The sequence below is a fragment of the Globicephala melas genome, chromosome 16 (genome assembly GCF_963455315.2).
Source record: "Globicephala melas chromosome 16, mGloMel1.2, whole genome shotgun sequence".
In the NCBI taxonomy this organism is placed as follows: Eukaryota; Metazoa; Chordata; class Mammalia; order Artiodactyla; family Delphinidae; genus Globicephala; species Globicephala melas.
Window position 1 is genome coordinate 58,661,044 of NC_083329.1, and position 20,930 is coordinate 58,681,973.

Here is a 20,930-nt window from a genome sequence, read left to right on the forward strand (position 1 = left end):
AGCATTTTCACATCTATGACCTCATCTTATCTTCAGAGCAACTCTGGGGCGGCTGAGCACATGGCCACTGGTGCTGGGACTATGGTGAGGGGCCTAGGATCCGGTGGGGGGCTCACAGGCCTGTCTATTTGGCTTCCAGCAACGGTCCACAGTGGCATCTATGATGCATCGTCAAGAGACCGTGGAGTGCCTACGCAAGTTCAATGCCCGGAGAAAACTGAAGGTGAGTCTAGCCTTCCGGGCCGGGCTGCCAGCATCCTGAAATCATACCTTTCAGCAGTGCACCCCCTGCCCCATCACAGAAGGAAGCTCCCCTCCTGGCTGGAGCTGAGCTATGAAGGTTGTACTCATTGGGAGCCCCTAGCCAGCAGCTGCCCTCTGCCTGAGAACAGACTGTGCTTTTCTAGAGCCTGATGGAATTCACAGGACCCTCTTCTTTCCCCAGGGTGCCATCCTCACGACCATGCTTGTCTCCAGGAACTTTTCAGGTATGTTTTCAGCTGTGCACTTTAACTCTACGAGGTGAGTGGGTCAGAATGGGCTGTTGCCATATATCATGCCATCCTGACACTGGGTGTCTCAGGCAACACCTTGACCAAGATGATGAGGATCCTGTTTGGAGGGGCTGCTGCAGCTGAGTTTTGTAACCTGAAATTCTGGGGGGCTTTACTTGACTTCAGGTTTATGAACTGTATTCCCTAGAACCTCCCAAGGAGTAGTCTGCCCAGTCTTCCATTTACCTTGTCCCTGGGTATTCTTACTTAATTGTCTGAAGACTCTCAGCACTTTAAGATTTTAGCCAGTCTCAAGGGCATTGGAGGATGTGCTGGGAAAAAGAAGGAGATGAGATGTAGTGAATCTTCCCAGACACCACCATTAATTGGCTGACTGGGACGATCACTACATCGTTGTGTCCAAGTGGAGATGACTGATAGAAATTATTCCAGATGTTTAAACCTTTTACAGGGACTGTGCTTAAAATATTCTCTTTTGTACCAACTGTAAAAGTGAAGAAATAGAGACCAGCAGGATGGAGGGAAAGGAATTTGCTTAATGTTGCGTGAGGAATTGGGAGAGTTGGGACCAGTAATTTGTAAATCACACTTGACATTTCTTTTTAAGATGCAAGACATTCCACCTTCCCCCTCCCCCCACCCTCATCGTTGTTTGCCCTCACTTGGGAAGCACAGTGGCTTTTCTGTGAGGAAAAGATTAATGACGGGACTTAAGACAGAAAGGTTTCTTCCCAGTTTGCCTTTTCCCCTGATCTTCCCTCCCCCTAACCCCCAGCCCCACTGTTTTGGTTCAAGACCCCCTTCTCATTCTCATAACCAGACTCCCTCCCTTGCTTTCCTTCTACACAGCCATGGGGGTGGGGGGGTTGTGTGGGGGGGAGGCTCAGGTGGGCAGCTACCTGGGCAGAGATTGCTCCCTTGAGCTTGAGTCCACGGGCTTGGCTGTACTGGTTCCCGGTAACCTCCAGCCCTGGCTCTGGGGCTTCATGAGCTCTAGCCCGAGTGAGAGCCACAGGGCCCTGGAGGGTCAGGACTGGAGAGTAAGCTGGGAGAGTGTCCCCCTCAGGCCCATCCCCTGTGACCCTAGTTGGGGCTCGATCTTGTGTTCTGAATTCACCTCACAAATGGGGACAGGAGGGCACAGTGGGCCACCTCCTGCAGAGGTGGAGCTGTTGTCCCACATCAGGCCTCTGGTCCTCTAATTACTTGCACCTTCTACTTTCTGGGTTTAAGAAAGCCTTTCTAGAGGACGCTCAAGGGCAGATATGTGCCGACCCTAGAATGAGGTGATCTCTTCTCTCTCTGAGTGGAAGAGATGTGAAACAGGCTGCTAGGAAATCAATAGCATGTGCCCCATCCCGTGGTCTCCGGCCTCTGCATCAGCCTCTCCCCGTCCATTTCATGAAATTGGTGTCCTGGTTTCAGGAACTCAGTCTCTCTGTTACAACACAGCACCTTCACTGATTCCTAAAGAGCCTCCTGTCCTTGCTGCCCAGACTTTGTCTGGCCGTGGCACTCACTTTGCCCTGGCGCAGGAGGCAAAAAAACAAACAAACAAAAAGGAATGCTGCAAGCACTCCAGGATGACCTCGTCTGCCCTGACTCTGGGACAGGTGGAAGACAGAGCCAGTCTCCAGAAGCTTCTGTAGGAAGAGGTGTCTAGAAGTATAATCAAGAAGGAAGGGCACTTGTGTGCTTCTTTAGGAACAAGTGAGGCTGTTTTCTGAGTTGATCCCAAATAGAAGGTTCAGCTTATCCCTGGATTCTAGCAGGTTGGCTTGTGGTGCAGTCGGGGCTTCTAGAATGTATTGCTTAAGCGGCCTTTGTTTACTTTCTGGGCGCTCATTTTTGGGGCACCTACACCTTTGGAACTCTGAAATGCAGCCTCTCCTGGCCACCTGTCTTGAAGAGGGAAAGTGACGGGTGTCTCTGAGGAGTTGGGGGCCGTGGAACATCAGTGAACTGGCTGCACAAGGGCCACGGACCCTCCCTGGGCCCCGAGTGCCAGTCTCTCTACTGTTTGGAATGCGGCCAGAGGAAAGGGCTGCCCTCTGAAAATGTCCTCCTTTAGGTCCCCTGGGGAGGAAGGTTTGCAGATGAGGCTGTTTCCTGACAGCCTTAAGCTAGGGCTGGGCTGCCTCGGAAGGGACACGGCCCCTTGCCAAGTCAGGCTTTGACCTGCAGACCCTCACCCGAGGTGGTCGTGGGACAGGTGGAGCCGCGGGATCCCCCACGCCCTGTCCGAGCCCGGTTCTCTCAGGTTCCCAGACTGCTGCAGGGCTGGCTGCACCTGCTCACCAGCCTGCCCCCGGCACCTCTGCTCCCCCAGCTCGGCCGGCTTGGCCACGCCGCCCGGACCCTGCCGTGCACAGCGGCAGCGGGTTCCTGTGCCTCGCGCTGGGGCATGCTCGCTGCTGACTGGCCCCCGTGGCTTTGCGGCAGCTCTGTGCACTCAGAGACTGTATCCCCTCAGTTGGCAGGCAGAGCTCCGCCCCCGCCTCGCCTGCCGCGAGCGCCGCCGGCCTGGCCGGGCAAGGTACGTGGCATGAGTCCTCCCCGACCGCCTGCCTCGGCTCCCTGCCACCCCACCAGGAGGGCCAGCATGCCAGGCCCGCTCACCAGGGAGGCGAGTCCCATGCTTGCGGGCTGAGATGGGCATGCCGGACGGACCACCTAACTTGGCATCTGCGAGCACATCGGTGTTACGGAGCCCCCTAACCAGCCGTGCATGCTGGGCGCTTGCCAACTCTCAGGAGGCAATAGCCTGGGACGTGGAGCTGGGCAGCAGGAGGCTTTCCTCCTGACGCCACCCGCCCGAGAGCCTGGCCTGCCTGTGAGGGCTGCGGCCAAGTTGGCCCGAGACAGCCCTGGCGTGGCCCAGAGCTGAGCTGCCCACAGCGGAAGACTAGGCTTCAGCGGCACTGGTGGGCGGCCCCAAAGGGGAAGCCACGCCCTTCACAATTGTGAAGTCTGGCATTTGCCGGCCTCGGGGTCTGAAATGCCGGTCTGAAATGCCGTAGAGTACAGAAGCTGTGCAGGTAGCCGCTCCTGAGTTTGGATCCTAGCCCTGCCACACCCTGAGCAAGTCACATCAGCTCTCCCAACCTTAGTTTCCTCATCTCTCCAATGGGGCTAAGAAATAACATGGTGACGATTAAGATCATGTATGTCTAAGGCCCTCAACCCTGCCTGTATGAGAAAACTTGTTAAGAAAGAAATCCTGATGCTGAGACCCCACCCCAGACAAATAAAATCAGAATCTCTAGGGCATGGGATAGGCATAAGCATTTTTCTCTAACTCCCAAGTGATTCTAATGGGCTGTCAGAGTAGAGAAATTTGACGTATGTAAAGCACTTAACACCGTCGGTGGTCAGGCATAGTAGTAAACACATTTTAAAAATAAGTTTCAAATCACCCCAGCGTAAACTGGAGATAGGACCAAAGGCCATTTTTGGAGGTCAGAATTCTTGTGATGCAAGGACCCTTATTCTCACTGGAGACCCAGCTTGGGTAGGAAAGGCTACCTGAAGGGAAGAATGGCAGCAATAGTGACAGTAGTTAACACCTGCTGAGTTCTTGCTATGTGCCAGGCACTCTGCTTAGTGCTTTTCATTGCCATTATCCCATTTTATAGATAAAGAAACTGAGGTTCAGGGAGGTTAAGTAACTCACACAGCTAGCAAGCAGTAGAACCAAGATGCAAACCCATCGAAGTCTAGGTGGATCAGACAGTTGGACTGATTCAATCTCCCTGGAGTCTCCCATCCACTGTCTGCTACTTTCTTGTGACCTTTGTGGCGAACAGGCATCACCAGCCTTCCTATGTGGAGCTCATCAGCCTTGAGCATCACCCTGTGCCTGGCTAGAATCTGTTTAATACCTCATTATTCTACCCAGTCCTTTCTGCTCAGTCCTTAATACCTCATTATTCTACCCAGTCCAGAGAGTAGACTGAGGAAAGGGTGGCAGTGAGGACATGCCCAGTCAAGGCTTCAACCCCCTGGCAAAACCTTCCTGTAGGTGGTCCTAGTCTCTGTGTCTGTGTCTGTCTGTCCTCACGTCTGGTCTCCTTCATGAACTGTGACACTCTTGTTTCTTGAGAACACTCAGTTGATGTCTTGCATCCTTGCAGCTTGGCTGTCCTGAGAATCTCCATGGCATCTAGGGACAGAGCCCTCACCTTTCACCCTGGCACTCTGCTTCCAGGCCTAGGTGGAAGCTGTTGAAGGCAGAGTTCCCAATGGCCCAGGCAGCCCCAGTACTGAATGTGGTTTCTCCTCCTGAATGCGGAGTGTCCCTGTTTCTGCTGAGCCCTCTTCCATGGCAGAGGAGATCCTGGGGTGCCACCCTGAGGGTCTGACGCTGCTTGAGATGCCCTTCTTGCTTTGGGGCATCAGGAAGGGCCTCTTCTAGGGGGTTCAGGAGACTCCTGGCCCCCTTGTCAAACACATCAGTCTCTTGCGGATCCAGCTGCCAGACTTCAGGATGGGAAGAGGGTACAATACAGGAGACTTGATTTTTCTCTTTGTTTTCACAGCTGCCAAAAGCCTATTGAACAAGAAGTCGGACGGCGGTGTCAAGGTAGGTGTCTCCACTCCTCCAGCCCAAGGTCTGGCCTTTCTCTTCCAACAGTCACTCCCAAGGGACTCCTTGGCACTTTGTCCCCCCTTTCCCCAAGAACCTTCCTATCCTTGCTTTTCTGCTTTAAACCAGAAACCTCTGTGCTCAGAACAGCAGGTTCCACTGGCCTGAGAGGGCAGAGGGATACGTGCTTCACCTGACCCTAGCTTGATTGGAAAGACTCAGGGGAGGTGATCCAAACTATAGTTTACTAGAGCTGAATCCTGAACGTGACTTCCAGACACAGGTTTCATCTCCAGGGCTTGACTCTCTGGGTTTTTTAGGTCACTGGTTAATCTTTTTTCTTTTTAAAGCACAAACCGATTTAATCAAATGAAAGCAAAGTTTGCCTGGTTGACTCAGGGTACAGGACTTGGCACCTGAAGCCACTATCCTTTTGTTCTTTTTTCTTATCTCCAAAGCACTTCCAGAACCCAGCTCAGATACCATTGAGTGAAAGTGTCAAACTTTCTCGAGGCATAGGCGCCTTAGACACAGGCCAGGGACATGGTACCTCACAGCTCGTTTTCATTTGGTGAGGGAACTTTTCCTGGGGGATGAGGGCAAGACAGGGGCCAATAGGGACCAACAAGAAGCCTTAGTGGGGGTGCTGCTTGGCCAAGGTAGAGGGGTCCTCACACAGCCAAGGTGTTCTAGGAGGCTTTGGGGGCAGAAAGGGCCCTGGGGCTGGGGCATTGGATAGGAGTTCATGCTATCTTGAAGCCTGCCAATTTATACCACGGAGAATTTCAAACCATTATTAAGCAAACCTTTAAGTTCCAACAAAAGTTTAAATTAGACCTTTCCCCAGGATCTTATGTCCCCAGCTGAGATATACCTGTGTGCCCCTTTCCCTTCCCCCATCCCTTCCTCTTTCTCTCATTGTCTGCATGCCTGCTTCCATGTACTTCTGCCCTAAGGAGGGGAGCTTGGGCTCCACGCACACTTGCTGACATGGAGCTGGGGTTGACTGGCAGCCCCTCAGTTACAGGGGTGTGAGCTCGATGGTGCAGCCAGGTTAGGAAACGGTGGCTAGTTAGAGATTTTGCATATATTTTTCTGGAGGAGAAGCTAGAGTCAATCTTTACAAAGTATTTATTAAGTACCTGTCAGAGGCTCAGTGCTACATTCAGTTCTAAAGGCACACAAGAGGTATAAGAGGAGATGCAGGTTTCATCCAGCCTCAAGAATTGCAGGGTCAATTAAAAAGGAAAGTGAACAGATCTGGGATCAGCTAAGCCCTGAATAGTATATGGTACTGGACCCTACATGGGATGGTTCAGTCCAAGAAGCTTCTGGGGAAGAGACTTATTGGAGAAAACTAATAGGAGGTAGGAAGATTGGAACCAAGTCAGTGATTGCCTCTAGAGAATGGGATTGGAGGTGAAGGCAGGGTGGGGAGACACACATTTTGTTTTTTTACTTTGTACACATGTGTTTTCTTTAAGATGAGAATGTATTTTCTGTAACTTAAAAACAACAAAAAATATTTTTATGGGTTCTATTATACATATTGATGTTCTCTGCCCAACTGGAACATGGGGTGTTTGGTAGAGGGATATAAAAAATACAGCTGGATTGGTCTGGTTGAGCAGAGGAATTGGAGGTTTGTGTGTTAGACCACAGAAAACACCATAGACCACTGAGCAGGGAAGGTTAAGAGTGATGTTTTCGAAAGACTTGGCTAAGCGTGTAAGGGTGAATAGAAGAGGGTAGGAACAGCTGAAAGGCTGCAGGGAGCGCATATTCTTTCTCATGGGACACAGGACACCCAGGTATCAACTAGGATTTATTATAGTCTGGGTGTAGGGTGAAGAAAAGATGATGAGAAACAGAAAGGGTTAATATTCAAAATGACCACCAGAGGAGCACAGACCAACCACTTGGAATAGGTGCTGCCTGTAGGTCATTGGTCCAGCTCTACCCGTGGGTGCTGGGCTCTGATTAGACATTAGCTCTGATGAGAGGTATGGCAAAGGAAGTTCCCATTAGATATGGGAGATTTAAAAAGGGTCCATCAAAGGTAATGGCAAAGTGTCTTGAATATTGAAAGAAATGGTGGTATCTTTGCTAGAAATGTGAGTAGTCGTGAAGGAATGTTTTGGTGAGAAGAGAAGTTTTGTTTTGACCACACGGAGACTGAGAGACAAGTGAAGATCTGGGCAGAGAGGTCTTCAAAGGTGCTGGGAGATACCTGGTGTAGCCCAGGGAGGTGTGCAGAGGGACACTCACGTGAGTGAATCTCGTGTCCACTGAGGGAGGTACGTGCCAGGCAGGCGCTGGAGGAGCAGAGGGACGAGCTCCTGAGCCAGAACAGCAAATTTTCCCAAAGGAGATGGCCGAGGAACTGAGTTTGAAGGACTAGTTGGATTTTGCCAAGTTAAGGAGGGGAGCAGAGAGGAGAGGACATTCCAGGCAAAGGGAATACACAAGTTTGAAACAGCACGATGATTCTGGGAACTCCATTAGCTTTTGTATGACGGAAGCAGAGAGTGATTGCACAAAACAGGACCTGAAATGAAGCAGTGACAGCTGAGATGGTGAGAGGACGGGTTAAAGGTGTCATTAAGGAGTAGGTTTCTGGCAAAACTTTGTAGATACTGGCCTCAGGCACAGCCACGTAAGACTTGCCTAAGGAGCTAGTTAAAATACACAGATTCCAGGGTCCAGCCTGGAATTCAGATTCAGGAAGCCTTGGGCGGGAGGCAGAATCTGAATTTTAATAACACTCCCATTCCTCCATATGAATCCAAAGCACACAAATGTTGAAGAGTCCAGGAAAGGCAGAATTTCAGGGTTATCTGTTACTAAGGAGCTGGAAGAAGAGGAATTAGCAAAGGAAATGGAGAAAGCGGTGGAGGAAGAACAGAGGTGTGCAACAATGCCAGCCCTTACAGGAATGCTGAGAAGGATACAGGCTAGGCAACCAGAATCGGTAGTTAAATTGCTTTAAATGAGAACATATGCGGGGAACCTAGCCCAGGTTCTGACCCTGATTAGGTACTCCGTAAATGAGTTTTATGCTTGAGAAAAGACTGAATATAGAGGTGGGAACGGAAGCTAAGATGCAAGAGTTTAAGAAGGGCATGACCAACCAAAATTCAAAGGCCAACAAGAGACAGGTTGGAGAAAATATTCATAGCAGATGTGATGGGATGAGTTAATATTTTTATACAAAAGAGCTTTCTCTAATAAATAAGAATACCCCCTAAAATCCAGCAGATAAATGGTCAAAGAAGATGAACTGACAATCTGAAAAGAGGAAGTAGAATGAGTTAACAAATGTGGATGTTTAGCCTCACTGGTATCAGAGAGAGGCAGGTGGAAACGAGGTGCCATCTCTTGACTCTTAAGTTGTGATGGTGGTGGAAGTCGGAATGACCCCTCCTAAAACAGCCTGTGTGTCAAAATACACAAAGATTTTCCTGTTTTACCTTTTAGTTCTACTTCTGGGAATTTGTCCTAAAGGAATCCCTCAAAATATGGAAAAACTGAAAGCAGAAAGATGTTCAACATGACATTACTTATAACCATGAGAAGATGGGAAACATCAAAAGCCCAAAGGATAATGACTAAATAATTATGGGAAATCTAATCGACCATTACAAAGTTATTAATTTTTATGACTATATAATAACAGAAATGTTTCAAGTGGAAAAAGTGGGATATAAAGCAGTACATACAGTACTGTCTAAATTTTGTTTAAAAAAAAGTACTGGGCTTCCCTGGTGGCGCAGTGGTTGAGAGTCCGCCTGCCTATGCAGGGGACGCGGGTTCGTGCCGCTGTCCGGGAAGATCCCACATGCCACGGAGCGGCTGGGCCCGTGAGCCATGGCCACTGAGCCTGCGCGTCCAGAGCCTGTGCTCCGCAACGGGAGAGGCCACAGCAGTGAGAGGCCCGCGTACCGCAAAAAAAAAAAAAAAAAAGTACTTCTAGATTATATTCAGTGTATGATATGTGAATAGAAAAAGAACTGGGAGAAAACCCACTGAAGTGTTAATAGTAACTTCACTGGGTGATGGGAATTTGGGAAACTTTTATTTCATACATTTTTCTGTATTTTCTACATTTTTCACCTAGACCGTGTATTACTTTGATAATCAGAATAAAAATTAAGATACTATTTATTTTTTAAGTAAGACATTAAAAGAAAGTAAGGCATAAACTTGTATAGAGCTTACAACGATATGTTTAAATTGCATACACAAAAGACTGGTAACAGTGATAGGATTATGGGTGTTTTTTTCCCCTCTTTTCTCTTTTCCAAATTGCTTGTAATGTGGCTGCAGTCCTTTTATAATCAGGAACAAGTATATAATAATGAACAGCGTGGTTGGATGAAAGTACTGCAAAAGGGGAAGGAAGGAAAAGACAAGGCAAGGTATGCGGGGTTTTGCTTTTCTGGGCCTTCTTGAAAGTCAAGGTGATAACCTGTGTTATGAGGGAGGCCTGTGAGGCCTCTCAGAAGATCCTGATCTGTCACATCCTGGATCTTTCTTTTAGACCCCATCCTCCTTTCCCAGCCCACCACACCCCCTCCCCAGTTTCTGCTGCTTAAAGTCCATAGGGAGATTTCTTCCTTGCTGTTCAGAAGCTTTCACAGATGCTCGGATAGTAGCATTGGTTTGAGCAGTGAGTCTACCTTGTGCAGTTGAATTTGGGGACTTCAGGTTCTGGCTAGGTTTCTTTGAAGATGCCAGTGACCCAGGGTCTCTGGAGGAGTGAGAGCCACTTAAGAGGACAAGACTTGAGGGGCCCCTAATTGAGGACAACTTGTGCATTCCACTAGTCCCAGGCCAGAATGACCATCCAATCTTAAAAGAAAGAGCGAGGAAGCAAAGAAAAGGAGAGAGAAATAAGGAAAAGAAGGAAGAAAGGAAAGAAGGAAGGGAGGGAGGAAGGGAGGAAAAACAAAAGGAAGAGAGAGATGCTATTATTTTCCTTAAGTACCGTTTGAATATTTGTTTAAGTGTGGAAAGGAGGCTTGAACCTTTTTCTGGTTTAAAATTTTTAATATTTAATTTTTAAACATAAGTGAAGTATGGTTGTTTAAAATGATCTGGTAATTAAACAGTGCTGCAGGCTGCCAGAGGAGGAGGCCAGCTATGCATGGCTGAGGGCAAAACCCTGAAGGGATGGAGAAAGAAATTGAAAGAAGCCTGCTCACCTGGTAGAAACTAACCCATGAGTAGAAAGGATTATCTCAAGTTTTCATGCAGGGCAGTTTAAGTAAGAGAGGCAGCTGGGAGCAAGTTGGGAACTTACTCCCCATTAGTTGAAGCAGACGGCAGAAAGTACCCTGCCTAAGGCAAGGTCTGGGTGAAAGCAACCTGCATGGCCTTTTGACTCCAAGACTGGCCCTGGTCTGTGCCCCTGCAGAGTTTTCAGTGCTGTAATTCCAGGCAAGTTAGAAACCTGTGCTCTGCTTCAGCCTGGGGAAAAACTAGAGTGAACAAACCCAGTTGAACTTGGCAAACATTTGTTGATCGTATGCTGACTTTTAGACATTTTGCTAGGAACCATGGAGATTACCAAGACAAATAAGATAGGACCTTCCTTCAAAGTGTTACCACTCTGGTTGGATAAAGGGAGAAGTATATATATGAATGTAAAGCAACTCCCTTTTTTTGGATAATTTGGAAGTAAAATCTCATATGTGGGTATATATGAAAGGCTAGGACTTCCCTGGTGGCACAGTGGTTAAGAATCCGCCTGCCAGTGCAGGGGACACGGGTTCGAGCCCTGGTCCAGGAAGATCCCACATGCCGCGGAGCAACTAAGCCCGTGCGCCACAACTACTGAGCCTGCGCTCTAGAGCCCGTGAGCAACAACTACTGAGCCCGCGTGCCACAACTACTGAAGTCCGCACGCCTAGAGCCTGTGCTCCTCAGCAACAGAAGCCACCACAATGAGAAGCCCGCGCCGCAACAAAAAGCAGCCCCCGCTCGACGCACCTAGAGAAAGCCCGCGCATAGCAACAAAGGCCCAACACAGCCAAAAATAAATAAATAAATTTATTTTTTTAAAAAAAAAGGCTAAAGCAAGAGGCCTTATTATATTTAGGCTTTCTTTTTCTTTAGACCTATTTCTAAATTGTGGACCATTCTTTTAAATACTTGTAGTCCCCTTCTTTTGAATAGAATACATTCTCAAAAATGTCTTCTCAAGTAGAGTGTCAGCTTCTTGAGGGCAGGAACATTTATCTGTGTTCAGTATGCCTAGAATAGCCCTCAGTAATCATTTGTTGGCTATCGTTAGATGAATATGCGAGTAAAGACACACAGACATGTTCCTAGGGGACTTCTATCTCCCAGCGAGCTAATGATAAAATCCTCAATTACCTTTCACCTTTTAGACACAGTCTTCCAAGATATATTTTCAGTGTTCCGTGTGGTCTTTATTTTTCTGCTCTTGTTTCATGTCTGAACATAAAGCGTTTGAGCTTCTAATTGAGACTAAGGCATCCCTGCTTTCAGCATTCCCCGTGGTTTACACCTTTGTGTCCATAAGATCACTGCACTTTTAATCACCAGCACGCCTGCTTTTCCATTGCCCCCTAATTACAAAATGCAATAAAACATTGAAATCTTATAAATGAGCATGGCCATACCAACAAAGAAATGAATGCCAAAATTTAATATTTGTCAGATGATTTTCAAAAGTTCAACATCTTTCTCTGAAAAGGAGTTTTGGGAGTCCAGTGAAAAAAAGTGTAGGTTCAGAAGTCAAATGTTGTTAAAGCTCAGGATGACCTAGAGTAGCTTTTGCTCTTTACCTGATAGCTGCTCACTCGAATTTCAGGCAGACCTAGTAATGAAAGAAAATAAATAATCCTGTAGGTGAGCTAGATAAGCCCAAACCTATAAATTTGCAGCAAAATATTACTTACTCTCATAGACTTGTGATTTAATCTCCTTTTAAGAGGTTTCTCTGAGCAAATCTGAGACACCTCAGAATATCCTCAATCTGTGTTTATGAACCTGACAGCAGAGGAGTTCTTCCTCTCCCAGGGTCTGGAGGGGTGTGTGTGCCTGTCTGTCTAGATGCTGTTTTAACCCTTCTGGTGCTGGACTCCAGGTCTCCTCCTTCTGCTCTTTTCTCCTGAGGCAGAGCCCATGCTGGTGCACTAACCTGCAGCGTCTCTGTGCTTCTCTTCTTACCTCCTCTTTCCCCTTCTCTTTCCCTTTTGCTGTGGTGTGTCCAGAAAAGGAAGTCGAGTTCCAGCGTGCACCTAATGGTGAGCCTTGCCTGCCCACCCATCCGCCCGCTCCATGCTGCCTGCGCCCGCCTGCCAGCCACGCAAACCCATTCTGCCATGTGCGTGTGCTTCACTCATCCTCACTGCATGTCTGTGCTGTGCGGGCAGGTGTGGCCTGTCCTGCCAGGCGGGAGCCATTGCCCGAGGTGGCCCAGCGGCCTAAGAAACGGGCACTGGAATGTGTGGTATGGCATTCCCTGCTGCAGCACTTGGACTGCCCCCAGCAGCCCAGGGCAGGATGTGAAGCTGGTAGGGATTCGGGGCCAGGTGGCAAGCACAAGGGGAGACCCTCACTCATGGTCGCTCAGGAGGAGAGACCCTGCTCACCGGGCACAAGCAGCCGTTTCCTACAGACTGTCAGCCAGCGGACTTCTGTGTGGTGTGCGGAGGAGCCGGTTGTAGGCTCTCAGCTCTGAGCCTCACTCTCCTGGCCTTTTCCCCTGTGCAAGTGCCCATTAGCACGCTGTGTCTGGTGTTTCGTCCTTCCCACCCTGCCCGCAGGAGCAACAGCTGAAAGGCTGCAGAGAGCGCATATTCTTTCTCATAGGACACAGGACACCCAGGGGAACACAGCAGCCTGAATCCTTATGAAACCATCTATTAAAGCCAGAAGTGGGGCCACCTGGGTGACATCCCAGCCCTCTGCAGATATGGCAGTTTTTACGGACACCCTGCAGTCCTTGCCCCCTTGCCCCCTGTCTCAGCTGGGCTTTGCAAATAGAATAGCTTTGTCCAATCAGCCCCAAACAGGTCCATATCAGCAGCTGAGCTAGGAGGGGTCTGCTCTTTTCTGGGGGAATATGGAAGAGAGCAGAGTTCATGTGAAATTAGATCCACATCCTTTCTACTCCTGGGGCCCCCCTTCTCCAGCCTGCAGAATTCAGCGGAGTCTGATAGCACTTAGGTGCCTGGCTTGAGGTTCCATGCCTAGCCCTGGGTTTGGGGACATCTCAACCATTGATAGCAAGTTACGGCTTCAGGTCTGGTCCAAGGGGCCATAAAAGAGGCCTCCAGGCAAGAAGAAGTAGGACAGTCTGGATGGCTTTCTGTATGTGTTTTAGGAGAGAAGAAGCACATCCTAGCTGCCAGTGTGCCCTCATTTGCGCCCTGCACAGAGATGGTAGCTGTACATTTGTCTCTCTGCTTGTTGAAGAATTTGCAGGCATCAGGCTGCTCCTCAGTGGCCACCGACTCCACAGGCACTCCCAGTGAGACTGAGTGTATTGGTTAGGGGATTGTAAGAGGCAGAGAGCATCAATAGGACTCCCTGCCCTGGAGATCGGCCTCCTTCCTTCCTCGTTATCCTCCCCCCACCCTCCCTTGCTGTGCCACTCAGTGTAATATTTTGAAAGGCAAGGAGATATCCCAGTGGTCTGCTGTTGGGAATGTTGGCATGCTGGGCAACCTACTCTTTCCTGGGGACTGGGTTCTGGATTCACCTGCTACTCCTTGGAGCTCTGCCCTCATTCCCAGCTGACCAGGTCGAAGATTGATCAGGCAGAAAGGCCAACAGCACAGCCCTGTCTCTACTCCCTAGGGTCAGTGGATGCATTTTGTATCCAAATTCCGCCCCTTTCCTCTCTGGACACCATCTCCTAGGCCAGGTTTTCTTCCTCTCCTTGTTCCTCTTCTTTTCAGATCAGGCTTCAGTCTGGTGTTGTAAGGGGAAGGATATGCAGGTGGCAGGTTGAAAGGGCAGCAGGGGACTGCCCACAGTTAGGGGACCCAGAGTTTCTGAATTTTGCTCTGCTTTCTTATAAACCACACTCCTTTCCCCCTATAAAGTGAGAAGATCCTGAATTTCTTTGGGTGTGAAGTATAATTGTTCAGTGACATGGCACCTGGCATCAGCAGAGATTTCTGGAGAGATGCTTTAAAACAAGTCTTCGGGCTCATCCCACCTCGAGGATGCCTCCTGGGCTAGGTCTCTGGGTCCCTCCAAATAATCTCCTCTGATCATCTCTCCAACCGTTGCTCCCATCCCGTAGTGTTATGGAGGCCACCTCAGGCCTAGCTCCTCCGGGCCAGGCCGGCGGTGCAAGGGAGGTCTGGGAGTCAGGCGGCTTTGGTGACTCTAGAGGAACTAAACCATCTGTTTTCTTGTCTCAGCCACAGAGCAACAACAAAAACAGTCTCGTAAGCCCAGCCCAAGAGCCCGCGCCCTTGCAGACGGCCATGGTACCTCCTGACTACCGCTTCTCCGCCCCTGCCCCTGGCTGCCTCCCCTCCTTCCCGCTTCCTCCCAGGCCTCCTTGGCCCTTTTCCTTTCTCATCCCTATAGAGCAGGCTGCTTTGCGCACTGCCCCATAGGCCCCTTCCCCCTCACTGTCGTGCTTGGCCGTGTTCCTTCCTGCATGGCAGAACTGCTGCTCCTGCTTCTTTGCTCTTGGCGGGGGGAGAGTGATCAGGGCTCTCAGCTAAGCCTCCCAGCCCCAGGCTGGGCCCTCAGTGGGTCTGCTGCAGGAGCCGGGAAGGTGAGTTGCTTATAAAAGGAGAGGGTAGGAGCTTTCTTGGGATCTGTACATCAGTTCTTGGAGGCCTCCTTGTAAAATCTGCCTCAGCCTCTCCTTTGCAAAGCAATGAATAGGAAGGGGGGCTGGGGTCCCCCACCTCTGGATGGTGCTGAGGTGTCTGGGTTCCTGGAGAGCCCCCATGCTGTCCGAGTTCTGTCGGGGCTCAGCCAGGGGCACTGTGTGCTCTCAGAGCTCCCTCTGCTGGTGACTAACTAGAGTTAGCAGGGGGTATCTGGGAGAGAGGGAGGGGGAATTGTGCTGCCCCTCCTACTTCCTGTGGCCTCTGGAGCTGCCTGCTGTGGGGCTGTAGGGACAGGAACTCTGGGAGAGGCACAGGGTGGGTGAAGCAGGCGGCTCTCTGGGCTCAGCTTGCTGAGGGCCATCCTGGGTCTTTCTGGGAGACCTTAGTCCACTCTCCCAGCATCCCTGCCTCCTGCACTCCCCTTGATGAACACTGTTGTCAGGGCCCAGCCTGTTCCCTCAAGCCTACAGCTCCTCCAGTGTACTTGTCCCGTGGGAGAAAGGACACTCAGATTCAGCAGGGTTCAGGAACAGGGGCCCTTGTCCTCGGCTTCCCCAGTACCTGCTTCCATTAAGTGCCAGGCCTCTCCTCCTTACCAGCCAGTGCTGTCCCCTAAATCTGGGGCTTCCAGCTGCCTGGGACCCAGTTGAGCCAGGATATTTTGTCTTGTGAGCATGGCTGGCGAGCGGACCTCAGTGGTCATCATAGGGTCAATGTACGAGGGTTCTGGGGTAGGGGTGGCGTCCCTTAGGGAAGAGCTGTAGGTCTGTCCCCAGGTCAGGAGGGTAATTTTCATCTTCCCTCACAGGAGCCACAAACCACTGTGGTCCACAACGCTACAGATGGGATCAAGGTAAGTGGCTCCTGAACCAGTCTCCTGCTTTCCAGGTCAGCAGGAAACAGGTGGGCTGGGTCACAGGGTTTAAGCGTCCTGCAGATGGCAGCCTGCAGGCTGCACCTCAAGGCCAAGGTATTTGCAGAGTCTAGGCTGGGGGTAGCACATGCCTGTTTATCACTCTGTTGCCAGGGAGGGCATCATACCTTAGTGATGCTGAGCTCAGGCTCTAGAGCCAGACAGGCCTGAGTTTGCATCCTGGCCCTGGACCCCTGGACCAGTCACTCTCCCAGGCTGCACCTCAGTTTCCTTATCTGTAAAATGGGGATAATAAAAGTAGAATCTTCTTCCATGTGAAGTTTAAATGAGAGTAAACATTAGCTAGAAAAACAGAGGCAGTCAGACCCTAGAGCAGTCATTCCCCATTGCCTCACTCCTTTATGCCCTCAATAACCTTGTCTCCGTATTTTCACTACCATTAGTAAATACTTATTGAGCCCAAAACCATCCACGGCTCTGGTTTACAGAGGTGACGAGACTAAATCCCTCTCCACAGGTGTAGGGGAGGCAGATAATAAACCAAAAACCAAATAAATAAGATAAAATCCAGTAGTGATAAGTGCTATGAAGAAATGATGCAAAGTAAATAGATAATGAACAGGGCCTTTAGTTAAGTGGTCGGGGAAGGGCCTCCCTCAGGAGGTGATATTTGAGCTAAAAACTAAAAGACTGGAAGGAGACAACCAGGCAGACTCTGAGGCAGAGTGCCCTGGACAGAGGGAATGCAAGGGCAGGGGCTTGGCACATATACGGGACAGAAGAAATCAGAGCTAAGAGTGTGGTGAGCAAGGGGGAGAGTAGCAGGAGGGTGGTGAAGCTGGAGGAGCAGACAGGACCTGCTCTGTAGGACTTGATAGGAGTTTGCATTTTTTTTTCCAGCAGCAATAAGAAGCTGTTGGAGGCTCTTAGCAGGGGAGTAATGGCATCTGATTTACACTCTGGCTGTGTTATGGGCAAGAACTTTAGGGAGGAAGCAAGTGTGGAAGCAGGGAGACCAGGCAGCTATTGTGTATTTCAGGTGCCAGATGTTGGCATCTTGGGCTGAGGTTGTAGCTGTGCATTTGAGGAGAAGAGGTAAGACACGTAATTTATTTTGCAGGTAGAACTGACAGATTTGGTTTTAGATTAGATAATTAAGATATGAGGGAAAGAGAGAAAGAAAAGAATCAGCATAAAAATCAAACCTAAAAGATGACTCTAGGTTTTAGCCTGAACAACTGGATAAGTGGTACATTTACTGACTTGGGGAAGACTCAGGATGGTGTTTGGGAATCCAGAGTTTCATAGGAGTCAGATGGCAAGGGTGGAAATAGAGCCTTCTGATTCCTCCTTGCAGCTCCCGTAGGAGCACATGCTCTTGCTTTTGTTCTGCTTGGCTCCTCTGGTTTCCAAGGGCCTCATTTATAGAAACTTGTTCTTTTTGGCCTGCAGGGCTCCACAGAGAGCTGCAACACCACCACAGAAGATGAGGACCTCAAAGGTAGGTGCTAGCCCTTGGTGGGGAAGGGGCCCCGGCAGTGTCCCAGGTACCTAGGCTCCAGTGGGGCACCTGCCTTGTCTGCCCCCAGAACTGAGATTGGTGGCTCCTTATACGCCAGGAGAAAGTTTGGCATAAAAGCTACTTTCCATGGGCCAAGATATGAGGCCCTGTCTCTTGTTGCTGGGCTGGGCAAGTGGCTTCTCTTCTTTGACCCCAAGTCTAGGATAGCTAAACGAGGGCTGTTCCTGAGGCCCAGGGCTCAGAGAACTGTTCTGTTGCTGCTGCGATATGATATCCCAGAACAGGGACATCTTTAGTCCCTGCAGAAGCAGCCTATAGATGTCATGAGCCATTAGTAGGGTGACCAGTCATCCCAATTTCCCCAGGACTGTAGTGATTTCCAGGATGTGGAACTTTTGGTTTTAAAACTAGGACAGTCCTGGACACGTCGGGGTGGGTTGGTCACTCTTATCACAAAGCTTTGGTATGAGTGACGGAGTCAGAACCACATTTGGCCCTGTCCCAGTGGTCCTGTGCAGACCACCAGCTTAAGTTTGGGCCTGGCCAGAGTGTCAGGGGGTGTGGGAAGGCATGGCAGGCCAGGCTGCTGGGAATCTCTGTCCTGCTCTTTGGTTTGGCCTCCTGGAATTGCTCCCATGCCTTCAGTAAGTGACCTTAGGCCAGGTCCTCAGAAAAGTTGGAGGAACGTTACAGGACAGAGCTGAGAGAGCATGCCCAGCGGCGATAAGGGAGCAACAAATCTCTGGTAATACCAAAAAAAAAAAAGGAAAAGGAAAAGAAAAAAGAAAGCATAAACGTATAAGGCAGTAAAGAACAGTGCTTCCAGGGCTGCTGGGATTGAGGTCAGATCAGTTCACTTCTGGCGATGCTGGCAGGGTAAGCGGCTCCTGCACTGCTGGGCTCTTGATCTTGTAGCCTTGCCCCCTAGAACATCTTCCCCAGGACTTGTACAGGCTGTTCGCAGGCTCCTCTGGAAGCCACAAACCCAGGTCTGTGCCCCTTCCTGGGGCTCTCAGCTGGGAGGCCTCTGTGGCAGAGGCGGCGGCGTGGGACGTGGTCCAGCGTCCACAGCAGCCCGAGGCATCGCCTTGCCCCGGCTCTCAGTGCCACGGGCTCGGGTCCTGTCCGGCTTGCTCGCTCACCTGCCTTGTTCTGTTTGTTTTGGCTGCTCTGCCTTGCCCTGCCCTGCCCTGCCCTGGCTGGCTAGCTGCCCCGCTCCGCACTGGGAATGGCAGCTCGGTGCCTGAAGGACGGAGCTCCCGGGACAGAACAGCCCCCTCTGCAGGCATGCAGCCCCAGCCTTCTCTCTGCTCCTCAGCCAGTAAGTGTGAGGGAGGCACATTCTGGCTTCCGTCTCCCTGGCTTGTCCTGAAGCCCCTCGGGGATTCCCCCCCCAGCCCCTCCCCAGAGCTGTCAGCCCAGCCCAGCTGTCCCTTTGGTCAGCCTCAGGAGCTCAGCCTCTGCTGGGTGTGGGAGCTGATTGGAGGTGCTGTTAAGACCAGGCAGGGGCCCTGAGACTGGGGCCCAAAGACATGAAGAGCGGGTGGAAGATCGTTGCAGGAGGGAAGGAGTAGAAAGCCACTGGGATGTGCAGTGGGCCTTGCCTCGGCACCGAGTGGGAAGAAAGGTGGAGTCAGAAGTCAGGTCCAGGGTAGTGGGCATGGGGTGGGGGGGTGAAATTTGCCATAGTCAAGAAACCATGTCGGGATGTGGTGCTTCTTGAGGCTAAGCGTAATATCATATTAAGAGCTTGGGGTGAGACAGGCCTGAGTTTAAATCCAGCTACACTACCTTCAAAAATGTGTAAAGTAACTTAACCTCCCAGAGCTACAGTTTACTTATCTGTAAAGTGGGGATAAAATGGCACCTACCTCATAGCATTACGAAAAATAAATGGGATAGTAGAATGTCTGGGTATGATGCTTTGCTGGGTTAATGGTAGCTTGTATTTATATTTTCAGTTGTGTTTTTGTAGAGGATGCCTTTGTCTGCTTCTTTCCCTCCTACCGTCTGTCCTTTCAGAGTTTCTAAACACGATCCTCTTCACCCATAGGGCCCCAGTCAGGTCCTGCAGATGGGTGTGGTGGGGTTGGAGAGGGTGTGTGTGTGTGTGTGTGTGTGTGTACGTGTGCCTACCTGCTTGCCTCTAGAAAGTGGATAGAGCTCTGTGGTTCCCCTCACCTCCTGTTTATGCACCTAGAGCTGCCCCCATGGTGGTGCTGGTGGCTGTAGAGCCCCCCTCCTGGCTGTACCATTGGCTGCTCTGCCTTCTCCCAGTGGTGCCCCTTAGCTGTGCTGTCCTAATGCTCACATTTGTCTTGCAGCCTCTCGCTCCTGTGAGGAAAGGCTTGTGGCCTGGGCCAGCCTGGGGCTCCGGTCAGGGTTAGCCCGAGCTCAGTACGAGGCCTCCCTTACCCTGGCGGTACCCTCTGCTAATAGTGGCGCTCCCTGTAAGTGAGCTGCCTAGGAGAGCAGGATGTTACCAGCAGTCCCTTGGCTTGGGATTGGGGTTGGGGGCGCTCTGAGGGCACCAACTCTGCCTGCCTGTCCGTCTGAAGCTTGTCTTGGTTTTCCTGAGGGACATGTCCTGGCTTGAGAGCTGGTATGAGACTTAGAGCCTTTCCAAGGCTTGTCCAGGGTAAATGGAACTGTCTCACTGGTGAGAGGCTCCATTTAAAAAAGAGTGTTTGTAGTTCCAAGATCCTTTATCCCAGAAAAGCCCTGTGGAGGAGATGAGCAGGGTGAAGAGAATTAAGCATCCATCCCAGGGCTCTGTTCATCCTTTGGAGACCTCATCCCTGGCTAGATTCTGCTCTCAGGCTGGCTGTCGCCCAGGGCTAAGTTCTGGACCACTAAGTGAGGGCTGGGGGTGGGGAGGTGGTAACTGAGACCTGACTGAGCCCCTTCAGGTGAGAGAAGCAAGTGGGTGGTGGAAACAGCCCTATCGGGAGATGGTTCTTTGAGAGGCTAAACCTGCTAGGGATCAGATACACAGACTGAGGGCAGAATATTCACAATGTGTCAGGCTCCTCAGCTGTTAAAGACAAGAGTGTTTTCTGCATCCTGGTTGTTGATGGAGAGGGAGGCAAAGGCCAGAGGATCATAAGGCGGGCTTTGTGCGGGGGCGGGGGGGGGTGTCGTTAGCTCTATGGACAACAGAGGGGGAATGGAGAGAAAGGTGGGCTCATCTTCCTGCAAAGGGCCTTAAAGACAGAGAAGACAGGGATGTCTTTGTCAGAGAGATCACAGGGGATTCTCTGAAGGATTGGGGAGGGCTTTCCGTCACTTGGGATATTCCCAGTCTCCCACGGGTAAATTGCTATATTTTTCCCCCCACAGTGCGAAAACAGGAGATCATTAAGATCACAGAACAACTAATTGAGGCCATCAACAATGGGGACTTTGAGGCCTACACGTGAGTAGAGACTTATTTCCTTGAGACCCAAGTCATCTCTCGAGGCCTTCCCTCTTCCCAAAAAGCAGCTGGGACCAGGGGTAAAGAGAAGGCTGGGCCTTGCACACAGTGTCTGAGTTAAACACCAGGCCCCTAGCCTGGGAGCCCTTCCAGGTAGACATCAGTGATTGAGCCCGCCTGTGGTGTCTG

General features: G+C 50.5%; 1 protein-coding gene across 18 annotated transcripts in view; it reads left to right on the plus strand.

The window, feature by feature from the left end:
• The window catches only part of CAMK2G (calcium/calmodulin dependent protein kinase II gamma), a 54,377-nt gene that overhangs the window by 28,833 nt on the left and 4,614 nt on the right, over positions 1-20,930 (plus strand). For 3 of the 18 annotated variants that reach the window (XM_030862661.3, XM_060286635.1, XM_060286636.1), the window contains 10 exons: positions 140-223; positions 446-488; positions 2,989-3,051; positions 5,054-5,097; positions 12,342-12,374; positions 14,505-14,573; positions 15,739-15,783; positions 17,257-17,305; positions 18,534-18,647; positions 20,666-20,741. In XM_030862661.3, coding sequence (XP_030718521.1) covers positions 140-223; positions 446-488; positions 2,989-3,051; positions 5,054-5,097; positions 12,342-12,374; positions 14,505-14,573; positions 15,739-15,783; positions 17,257-17,305; positions 18,534-18,647; positions 20,666-20,741 — 620 coding nt within the window. The remainder of the gene's footprint in view (positions 1-139; positions 224-445; positions 489-2,988; positions 3,052-5,053; positions 5,098-12,341; positions 12,375-14,504; positions 14,574-15,738; positions 15,784-17,256; positions 17,306-18,533; positions 18,648-20,665; positions 20,742-20,930) is intronic. The other 15 variants (XM_060286627.1, XM_030862636.2, XM_060286629.1 and 12 more) reach the window with 15 other exon arrangements.